At 51.1% G+C, this 11,681-nt stretch overlaps 1 protein-coding gene across 2 annotated transcripts in view; it reads right to left on the bottom strand.

Moving 5' to 3' along the window:
• Positions 1-998: 998 nt before the first annotated feature.
• Positions 999-11,681, bottom strand: part of CYP26B1 (cytochrome P450 family 26 subfamily B member 1) — a 31,683-nt gene continuing 21,000 nt past the window's right edge. For both annotated transcript variants that reach the window (XM_077814710.1, XM_077814711.1), the window contains 4 exons: positions 11,314-11,589; positions 9,926-10,081; positions 5,725-6,006; positions 999-1,391 (listed from right to left, as the gene is read on the bottom strand). In XM_077814710.1, the coding sequence (XP_077670836.1) occupies positions 999-1,391; positions 5,725-6,006; positions 9,926-10,081; positions 11,314-11,589 (1,107 nt within the window). The remainder of the gene's footprint in view (positions 1,392-5,724; positions 6,007-9,925; positions 10,082-11,313; positions 11,590-11,681) is intronic.

Here is an 11,681-nt window from a genome sequence, read left to right as displayed (position 1 = left end):
GACAGTTACACCATGCCATGTAGCAGCACCAGGCAACTTCAAAAATGACACATCAGAGACCCCAGTTCTACCCTCTGAAGTGAGATCAGCCCTCACTGAAGCAGATGAGAGACTCCTATCAGAGGGCAGAATTTGGCCACTACTTTGTCCCACAGTACAGATCAAATGGCTTTCTTGTTCACAAAGCATAGGCAGAATAAAACGCCCTGTCCAGCTGACCCTGCTGCGTTTAGTGGCCCAGTGGTCCTCTGTAGCAACACCAGTGGCCATGCCAGAAGCTAAACTGGGGCCGGGTTCAGTTTGTGTGCCTTTACACAGAATGCACTTCCCAGCATTTGTGAGCAGGTGCTGCTGTCATCTGAACACAGAGTTCTTTTCCCCACATGCTGTGAGAGACAAATCAGAACTGGAAAGCATTTAGAAGGGTTTAGGGATTGGGAGTGGGGGGGATTTGTTCTTCGTTCTCTCCAAAGAAAGCAAAACAAAACAAACACTTATCACCAACTAATTTAACGCTGTTCAAAAAGATCAAAGGCCACCAGAGGTAGCAGCCTGCCATCAGATCTCACCAACACCTCCTGGCCTGGTTCCAAGGAGGCGCGTGGGGCAGTCAGACCTCTGATCGCTAGCTAATTTCAAAAGCTTTTCCCGCAGCAGGCATCCTCTGCTCTCCTCCTTGCAGCAGAAAGGTTTATATATATATATATATATATATATAATATTTATATATTGTGTATGGTCAGGCAGTCCCAGCTCTACTAGTGTTTGAAATTCTCCTTAAGACAAAACAAAACCAAAAAACCAAACCAGCCAATCTCCTTGTACTTTCCCCACAGAAATAACAATCATTTTGGCAGCTTTGCTGTGGGAGAAAGCCTCGACCAGGAGGTTCTGCAAGGTTAGTGTTGTGGAGAAGCTTCTTTTCCTTTTTTCTCCTTTCATTCTGTCCCTTTACCCACCCACCCCCATTGGCCCTCCCTGGTGAAGGAAAAGTCGGCTTACACTGTTGCCCCAAGCATGGCTTCTGTCTCCGTCAGGATCTCGTTCTGATTGGAATCCAGTCCGAAGAATTTGACCCTGAGTCCATCCACGGGGTGGACCACAGGGACCAGCATGATTCTAGGGAAAGTCCTGGTGGCTAGCTCGAACCGGCTCTTGCTGGCCAGCTCAATGGCTAGCGCCTTGAGGAAAAGCTTGGCCAGGTGCTTGCCGAGACAGGTCCGTATGCCCCCACCAAAGGGGAGGTAGTGGAACCTGCCGTCTTTGTCTTCGGTACGGTCTTGCCCGAAGCGGTCAGGGTCAAAGACGTCCACGTCCTTGAATACTGGGGCGGTGTCGTGCGTGTCCCGGATGCTGTACATGACACTCCAGCCTTTGGGGATCTGAAAGCCCTACAGAGAGGGAGACGGGGGAGAGAAAAACAAGAATGCATCAACGGTAACATAGCCACCCACAGGAGGAGACCACGCGAGCTGAACGAAGCCACTGCACGGGTGAGCGGAGACACTGTTGATACTGGGGACTCTGTTTGAGATCCCCGATCATCAGTAGAATATACTGAAGGCTTAATGGGAAAACACCCTGTGATTAGGGTAGGACTGTGGGGTTCTCTTTCTGACCTGCTGGGGAATCAATTATTTATTTGTATTGTGGTAGCTCATCCAATCCCCAGTTACGGACCAAGACCCTGTTGTGCTCAGCACTGGATAAACGCAGAACAAAGACACTTAAAAGGACTTCGGTCAGCGTGAAAGTCCTTCTGTCTGAAATATTTTTACTTACTATTGTTACATGTGGCACCCAAGATATACAGAATTTAATGACAGAACAACTTTATTTTTCCCAGTTTGTTTTCAGTCAGTGTGATCTAGTATGTAGGATGCTGGACTGGGAGTCAAAAAACCCAGGTTCTCGTCCCAGCACTGCAGTTCTCCTGCTGGGCGACTCTGGCAAATCATTTCTTTCTCTGTGCTTCTGTTTCCCCTCTCTTCCTTTATCAGACTTGTCTATTTAGACTGCAAGCTCTTTGGGGCAGGGACTCTCTCTCACTGCGTGTCTGTACAACACCTGGTGTAATGGGGCACTGACTTCAGCTGGGACCTGGAGGCACTATTGTAATACAGACAAATACTAATTTGTACATTAGTGAATGTGAATAGTCAGCTTTGATGAGTCCTTGGTGGAGTACAGCTAGGCTCCAATCCAGAAGACACTTCGCCACCAGTGCAACCTTTTCTCGTGAGTGCAAGTGGTTGCAGGATTAGAATCTTTGCTTCCCTTGGTGTTTGTGTGGGTCTTTCCCAAGAAGAGAAGAGTGAATTTGCAAAAAAAGGAGAGAAAAAAAAAAGTGTGCCTGTAAAAGCACAAGGAACGGCAGAGGGCAGCTGAGGCAAGTGTAGAACATAGAACTACTTCTAACTCCTTTTTGAAAACTAGCTAGCTTTAAATCACTGCTTTCCCTTTAATCATTGTCCCTCTTTTATTAAATCTGGAGTAACTCCATAAGCTTTAGATTTAACCGGTGAAACAGACATCACCGTCTAGCCCACCATATGGCAAAGGAAAAGGCAAACTTTTCTCCCATCTCTGCGGTATCCCTCACATTATTCAGAGCTCCCCAAACAAGTGCCCAGAAAAGCTGTATAGTAGTCCACAGCATCACCTATTCATACACACACGTATTGTCACACACCCATAATTTGTGAGTGACTGCGTGGTTGTGCAGAGAATGCATTGATGAGAAAAAGGGTGATTTATCATCCCCTGCTTACTTGAAAAGGTTTCAACCTCAAATCATGCCATTAGCAGGGTTTACTATGACTGACAGGTCTCGAGATTTACTTTTGCTAGCACAAAGTTCCATCCATTATGATGAATAATATCCCTATTATCCAAAAATCTGTAACTTCCCTTTGCCCCTTTCTGCCGTCACACCACAATCTCTGGCTTCAGAGATCGCCACATGTTTCTCGCCAAAGTTTCATCAAACTTTTCTCCCCTTTGGTTGCCTGAAAGTTCTGGAACCAGATGATGGGCTAGGTTCTGATCTCAGTTCCACCAGTGTAAATCCAGAGTAATTGCACTGATCTGCCAGCAATATGACTTTAATTTGTCCTCTCTGCGGGTCAGATCCTGACTAAACTGCTAAGTGGCTTGCGAGTCACACCCAAGAGTTGGGCTATTGTGTGCAACCCCTGCAATATCGTGGTGCACAAGTCAACGCAGAAACATGCGTGAACGTGTAGACAAACACAAATGTCCTGTGTGCGATTGGGAAAATGCTTTTGCAATAAATGAGGTCACCTGATCTCCTCCTAAAAAGGAGATTTCATATATTGCAAAAACTTTCCTCTTTGAGAAAGCCTTTTACCATAGGTCAGATTCACAGATTCACCTCTTCTACTCCAAACCCCTACCTGCTCACCAAAAAACTACTCCAAGCAAAGCTTTGACTCTGAAAAGGAAGAAGAGGCAGAGACTCCATGAAGTCCACTGCAGACTTCACTATTGATTTTATGTGGAAGACGCTCAGATGCCACCGTGATAGGTGGCAGTATAAAACCCCGAGACAGATATATTGTGTCTCTAGATCTCCAGTGTTTCTATGACCTCCACTGCTGGGAATGCATTACTATACTACCACGTATGCTGGATAGTTCAGGTTATGGGAGAACTTTCTATACAACTCTTCCACCCAATTTTCACTTCCTTATAACTTTCTGGAAAACTCTCCTTGGGGGGGCTGGAATTGTCCATGTTTGATCTCAACCCACAACTAACTTTTTTTTAAGCTTCCCCGATGGGCAGATTATTCTACAATTGACTACTACAAGGCATCTTTCCTTGACACATCCGGTACAGGCAGACTTCTACATGCAAGATTCCCCAGTGACTCTGATGGGAACTATACCAAGAGCAGCTCACGTGCCTTGCAGAACATGCCGGGACAGCCTCTCATTTAGATTGGATGTGACAAAGGGAAGAACTAGCTTGGAAGGAGATTTATGGGATCAGACCTGTGGTCTTTCTGGTCAAGTAGAGTAGTTTCTAGGTCCCTTTGTTTGGAAGTTTGAGCAAAATCTGTTCAACCATTTTTGAGTTATGTAGGAAGTGTTTAAAAAAGAAAAAGATATTTTCCATACTCTGCCTCAACATTCAGACTTGTTCACAGATAAGCACACAAATTGTCAGGTGGATAGTTCTACATCCCGACAGGCCTGGTTGCAAAATAAATATATCAGTTTCCAGCTTTCAGAAGTTTTGCACCAGCCTGTATGTGGTAGAACCTTTCACTTACATTCAAGTTTGTTAGACAGATACTTCCTACATATGTATAATATATTGTCATTGATTGTAGCACATTGTACGTCTTGTAGTGTTCCATTGATCAATGGACTGTTTGGGTGTTCTTGCAGAGCAAGGGCATTCTACCTGGATGACTCAGCATCCTCTGTGGGTTAGTGTTGGGGATCCACTAGCTTGCAACCACACCAGTGCAAGAGTTAGATCTGGTCTGATTTCATGAGCTAAGCAGGTCTGAGCCAGAACAGTCATTGGATAAGACACCTGTGAGGGGAAAAAGCCAGGGTGATACAAGCACGTAATATGGGTGAGTCAGAAGAAAGTGGCCCTCTAATAACAAGAATTTCTGCTATAACCTGGGGGTTCATCAGTTGGAAACGACAGATCAGGAGAAAGATCTGGGTGTATTAGTCCATCACAGGATGACTATGAACCACCAATGTGATGCACCTGTAAACAAAAAAACCCATAGATGTGATCCCAGGATGAATCAGGCAAGGTATTTATGCCACTGAACAAGGCACTGGTAAGACACCATCTGAAATATGGTGCACAGTTCTGGTCACCCATCTTCAAGAAAGAGGAATTTGAACTGCAACAGGTGCAGAGAAGGGCTACTAGGATGATCAGGGGACCAGAGAGCCTGTCTTCCAAGAGGAGACTAAAAGAGCTGGGCTTATTTAGGCTGAGAGGGGATCTGATTGCTCTCTCTCTCAGGACATCAGCAGGGTGAACACCAGGTAGGGTGACGAGCTATTTAAAATAAAGGACAAGGGTGGCACAAGAGCAAATGAGCATAAATGTGCCAGGAGGAAACTGCGGCTGGAAATGCGAAGAAGGTTTCTAATCATCAGAAGAGGGAGGTTCTGGAACAGCCTCGGAATAAGAACAGGGGCGAGGGGCAAACAACCAAACTGGTTTTAAGCGGGAGCTTGAGAGGTTTATGAATGGGATGATATGACCTGCAATGGCAGGGACTGGACTCAGTGATCCAGGAGGTCCCTTCCAGTCCTATGTTCTTTCGGAGTCCGTATTCAGCCAGTGCCCCTGTGTAGTGCTGTGCCATTGGAGGGGCGGTCTTGCATTTCTGCTGAAATGTAAACCCAGGCCCTAGTGCTTATGGTCACGTCAAGATCTGGCCAAGCTCCAGTGTCAGGAGGACACTCAGGAGAAATACCCTATTCCCTAACTCACCTTCCCCCATGGTTTAGAGTGGATCTGGCACATCTTGCCTCCTGTCCTACAATTGCCTAACATTGGCCTGCGCGGTTGTAAAACCTGCCGGGTTCTACCCCAGAGGTGGCTATATTCCAGTGGGAGGTGCAGAGATTCCTGCCTGCGTCTCTATAAAATACTCCGAAGCCCCTTTTCGGGGGAGAAGGTGTGTGAGACTCGACAGGGCTCCTGGGCTGTTGTACTCACATCCAGCTCGAAGGTCTGCAGCACCGTCCTGTACCCGCCGGAGATGGGGGTGAAGAGACGTAGCACCTCCTTGATCACGCAGTCCAGGTAGCGGAGACTGCTGATGGTGTCCAGCTGGAGGGAGCCCTCGCAGATGCACCCGTTGTGCAGGATGCCCTTGCTGCGGAGCTCTTCGCGAAGCTTCTCCAGGACCCCGGGGTGCTTCAGGAGCTGCATGATGAGAGAGGTGCTGGCGCTGGCCGTGGTAGCATAGGCAGCGAAGATCAGCTCCAAGGTGCCATCCTGAAGGCCAAAAGGAACCCTGGGTTATACACGGGGAGGGTCACAGCCTCAGGCAGCCGGCCCCATGCAGCACGCTGCTGCACTACATGCTTCACATGGGGCACAGGCTAAAATGGGTTCATGCCCCAGCCGTCCACTAGCAGAAGCTAGAACCTAGCACTAGACCACAGCTGGAAGGAGCTCGGTTTAGCCTCAGCCTGGTACCCAAAGAGATTTTATTTGCAACATACAATTTGGCACAACAGGAAAGCTTTCCTCAGGGCTGCAGCACGTCAACCCCTGGGAGGTGCCGCAGAGCAGAACCACAGGGTGTTGGCAGCACCATCAGGAGAACTGGTTGGAGGAAGCTCCTGCAGTACTTAGCTTGTACGCCCTTTAGGGCAGGGATCTTCTCTCCAGGGCGCGTGTACAGAGCCTAGCACAGCAGGGCCCACATCCCTGACGGGGACCTCTAGGTGCTACAGGGGTACCAATAAGCTGCAACAAAACCAGCTCTCGCTGTGCCTGGCTCAGTCTCCCGCTTCCATGAACGTTACAATTCATCCTCCCCAGAGGAAGGCCACAAAATGGAAAAAAAAAACCACCATCATCGAGACGAGAGGTGTCTGAGGGCCACTGGGAGCTTGTACAGAGCCGCGAGCTAGGGTCACAGAGCCTGGATCCCCAGCCCAAGCCTTTAGCGTGGCAGCCAAGCTGAGAGGACGAGGCAGCCAGCAGCAGCCTGGGGCGGATCATTTCTTCCTTCCCCGTCACATGACGTAATGGGCTTGGCCGCGTTTCCAATCCCCCGGTCGAGCATAGTCCCCGCTCCTCCTGCAAGCTGCCACCCCGGCTCTCGAACGGGCCTTTCCCCCCGCCTGCCAAGACAGGACGACTCGGGAACAGCACGTTCACCAGTCGCTCGGTCCAAGGCTCCTGCTCAAGTCACTTAAGCTTTCAAGGATTCTTTCCCAGCTACTGACTAAGCTGGAGGGAGACATTCCCTCTCTGCTTTGGAAGGGGACTTGGGCCCAGCCCTGCCTTCTCCCCGATGGAACTTTGCAAAGTCCAGTTTGGAAAAGAAAAACAACAGCTCCTGTCGGGGCTGCCACTGGCTTCCTCATCCCGCAGCTGCGAGAAAACACAGGCAGCCCCTCCCCACAGAGACAGCATTGCAGCTTCAGGGGGTTTCCCTTGTCCTTTGGCACATACCAACATACGAACACCTCCTTATCTACCTGCCCCTGGGGAGAAAGGAACAAACATCCCCCAGGCATGTCTGTCACGCACACAGAGTGCCTAACGCTGATCTCCCCTATGCCACAGTCAACCCACTGACTTCACTGGAGAGATTCCTGATTTACACCCATCTACACCATGAATAAGCCCTACACCCAGTGATGAGCTGCCAAAATCTTAACAACGGGTTCCCTCCTCACCCCACGAGGGGGTCGTTGCCCACCCCCGTCCCCCGGGACTCCTGCCCCATCCAACCCCCCTGTGTTCCTTGATGCCCCCCCCGGACCCCTGCCCCATCCACCCCCCTCCCCTGTCCCCTGACTGCCCCCAGAACAGGTAGGAGGGTCTCGTGAGCCACCGTAGTAGGTGCCCACCCCACCCCTAAGAGCCGGAGGGACCTGCCGGGGAGCGAGGTGGGGAGTCCCGGAGGTGCTTACCTGGGGCAGCTCCCAGGAAGCAGCCGGCAGGTCCCTCTGGCTCCTAGGGGCGGGGGAGTGTAGCTGGGGGGGAGCAGGGGGAGCAGCCGCTCCCCCACTGATCACATCAAAAGTGGCGCCTTAGGCGCCGACTCCCTGGGTGCTCCGGGGCTGGAGCACCCACGGGGAAAACTGGTGGGTGCTGAGCCCCCATCGGCAGCTCCCCACCCAGACCTGTGCCCAGCCCCAGCTCTCCTCCGCTCCGCCTCCTCCCCTGAACGCGCCGCCCCGCTCTGCTTCTCCGCGCCTGCCCCCCCTCCCAGCTTCCCGTGAATCAGCTGTTCGCACGGGAAGCCGAGGAGGGCTGAGAAGCAGGCGGCGGCTTCACACTCAGGCCGAGGGTGGTGGAGGTGAGCTGGGGCAGGGAGCGGTTCCCCTGCGCAGCCCCCGCCCCCGGGTTACCTGCTGCGGCGCAGGCGGCCCTCCTCGTGCCCCCCCGCCCCAGCTCACCTCCGCCTCCCTGGGCCTGAGCAGGAAGCCACCGCCTGCTTCTCAGCCCTCCTCGGCTTCCCGCGCGAACAGCTGATTCACGGGAAGCTGGGAGGGGGGGCAGGTGCGGAGAAGCAGAGCGGGGCGGCGCGTTCAGGGGAGGAGGCGGAGGCGGAGCAGAGGTGAGCTGGGGCCAGGGTGGGGCGGGGAGCTGCCGGTGGGTGCTCTGCACCCACCAGATTTTCCCCTTGGGTGCTCCAGGGCTGGAGCACCCCTGGAGTCAGCGCCTAAGGCGCCACTTTTGGCCGGTTAAATTTAGAAGCCCTTTTAGAACTGGTTCTCCCTCGCGAACAACCAGTTCTAAAAGGGCTTCTAAATTTAACAACCGGTTCTAGCGAACCGGTGCAAACCGGCTCCAGCTCACCACTGGCCACACCACTTCTGACCTGTGCAGTGCCACCCCCTGGAAAGCAGCCTGGGTTTCCACAGGCTCAGTCAGTCCTAGGCCTGTCTCCTGAGACTGCTAACAAGGGCCTGGGTTGGGTTTGCACTGGTGCCCACAGTATCAAAGCCTCTGCCCCCTGGCGAAGCATTCCAGTCTGTGCGCAGCCTTTCCGTGCCAGCCACAGCCAGACGGTGGGCTGATGGCTCTGGAAGTTTTCAAACAATAGCCACCCCTAAAACACTCCTATTCAGCATTGTCTTACTTAGGGTTCTTCGTTCTCGTGTGGTCTTTACCCCCCACCTCCCACAGGTTTAGCATGCACTTAGGGAAAAGGACAAACTTCATTCCAAAGGGAGCAGGCAGCACCCCGCATGATGAGCTGCATGGCCAGAAATATCCCCGTTCCGTTCGTCTACATGTCACGGGAGGCAGGAAGGACCCCCCAAGATTCCTCAGTGGCCTTTCTTTCCTCTCCCTCTCAGCATGGCCCGCCCTGCAATTTATAGCTGCTTACTGGTTTTGAGCCAATGTTCAGTCCAACAGAAATAAATAGCCATGCTGCAGGGCATTCCTGCAGGTTAACAATGGGCTAGAAGGAGCTGATGGCCTATGATGTAGCTTATGGACCCTGAGCAGTCATTAACTGAGTGTAGGGTGAGGCTAGTGGTCCAAGCACAGCTCTAGGCACCAAGAATGCCCAAGTTCTAATCTTGGGCCAGACAGACTCTCTGACAGACGCTCGGTGCCTCAGTTTCCCCACCTGTACAACTGAGGATAATACTCCTGACCAGCCTCACAATGGCAGCATGAGGCTTAGTTAATGTTCACTAAATGCTTGAAAAGAGTGCCACTCTGTAATAATAATAATCCCCAGAAATGCTCTTCCCCAAAGCCTGGACAGGATCTGCACACAAATGTGGCTCTTAGGGCAAAGAGTGGTCTGCTGGCACTGGGTTTGAGCCACACAGAGCCCAGGCGGGTGCTATGCCAATGCTTGCACATGGCTTTGCTAATACACCCCTGCTATTCCAGTCCTGGAGTTCTCCCCCCGGCCAGCTCTGCCAAGGCCCCTCAATCCGGCCCTTCATCGCCCTTCATTAGTCCAGCCCTGAGCCTCCACCCAGCTCTGCTGCTGCCTTTCCTTCCATAACAGTCTGCCCCTCGGTGATCCCAGCTGGTGCTGTTCTTGAGCAGAAGCTACCCGCCAATCACATGGAGAGGGTGGGATGGACACAGCTATGGGGGATTGGGGAGAGTGAAGGAGGAAACCGACCCTAACCAATGGTGACTTAAGGGAGGAATTGACCCAAGGCTGACCTTCCCCAGGGGATGCACAAGACCCTGCTCTTACCTTCAGCTCCTGCATGGTCAGCTCTTTGCCATGCTCCTTGCCGCTTTCTATCAGGATGTCCAGGGCATCGGAATAGTCCTTGCCCTGCGTGTTCTGCAGCTTCTCCCGAATGGCTTTCTCTAGCCCCTTCTGCAAAGTCTCCCGAGCTCGGATCCCCTGCAAAACAGCAAGCCATCAGTCCATGAAATAGCCACTCAGCAGGGGTTGAAATCCTTGAAAAATCAGTCCTGGGCAAAAGTCCTTTTGACATGAGTGGAATAACTCCAGATTTACCCCAGTGCAGACGAAGGCCCCAAATATGCAAGATTCCACAAAAGTCTATTGGCACCACCGTATGAACGTCGTGAGAGCCACAACAATTATCTGCAATTTATGCCCCCTCCCTCCCCCACTCCACTCCATGTCCCACAAATCTTTAGAAAACTTTACCTCCAAGGAATTTATCCAATTCCTCTGAAGGAGTTCTCTTCCCAAGAACACAATCGAATTCCCAAACTAGCTCTCTCACTAAAAGAGTCTCAGCTTCGCAATGCCACTGTGCTCTTATCTAGTGTTTTTCTGCAGAGAATCTGAAAAATGCTTTAAAAGGCAGGTTGACGTCTATATCCCCAACTTTAGGGAAGGTTGGAAAATGATAAATATTGCAACGAATTTCAAGAGAAATGAAGAATTTTCAGTTCTTTCTAAATTTTCTGGGCTTTCGTTTTTGAAAACCTATTTTTCCCCCCTCAATATTTCATTCAAAGACTGGAAAGAAGCCAGAAATTAGGAAAAGGCCATTTTTCAGTTGCTGGATCCATTCTATCCCTTTTCCACAGGAGAAAAAGCGGGGCAGAGAGAGGTCAAAGGACATGCACTCGGACAATAATGGCAAAGTCACACATCAAAATAATCAGAAAAGCCAACATCTTATCCTCCTTTATATTGAGCTGTACAGCACCTAGCGCAATGGAACCTTGATTGGCAGTCCTAGGCGCTAGCGTAATATAGAGACTAACAAGAAAAGCCAAGCACAAGAGCTCAGGCCCCTGTCCACTGGACCTCACTGCCTTCTCCTTCAAGGCCAGAAATTTCTGATTCCTTGCCACCTCCATCATCTAAGTGTGGCCCTCATCACTGCAGTATTTGAGCACCTCCCAATCATTAATAAGTGTTATTCTTGACACCCCTGTCTGACAGGGGACTATTATCCCCCATTTACAGGCGGGGAACTGAGGCAGAGTGACTTGCCCAAGGTCACATAGGAAGCCTGTGGCAGAGACAGGAGTTCAGCCCAGGTCTCCTGAATACCAGTTCAGTGCCAGATCCACTAGACCATCCTTCCAAGCTACACTCAGTGTCGCTAGCTCAAAATCATGGCCACACGCGGTGCTAGAGGAGCCTCTTACCCGCCTGTAGCCACTGAAGGGCAGATCCACGGGCAGCGAGAAGACATTCTCCACAAACTGCTGGTAGACCTCAAAGAGTCGGGTGAGCTCCTCATCAGAAATGCAGAAGCCCAGCAGGACACGGATGGCCATGCGGAAGGTGAGCTTCTGTGCCTCGTAATAGACATTGATGGACTCCGGGTTGCTGCTCCACATCCGGAGCGTATCCTGGATCACCAGCTGGATCTTCGGGAGGTAACTCTCCAGGGCTTCATGGCTGAAGATTTTGGAGAATACCTGCAATACAAACCATACATAGATAGAGATGAACCCAAGGTCTTCCAGCCTTCCCTAATAGCCAAGTATTGCTTCTGTTAAATGGTGTCTAA

This window comes from Eretmochelys imbricata, chromosome 4, assembly GCF_965152235.1.
Source record: "Eretmochelys imbricata isolate rEreImb1 chromosome 4, rEreImb1.hap1, whole genome shotgun sequence".
In the NCBI taxonomy this organism is placed as follows: Eukaryota; Metazoa; Chordata; order Testudines; family Cheloniidae; genus Eretmochelys; species Eretmochelys imbricata.
The sequence above is the reverse complement of the archived record's forward strand: the minus strand, read 5'-3'. Positions and strand labels throughout refer to the sequence as shown.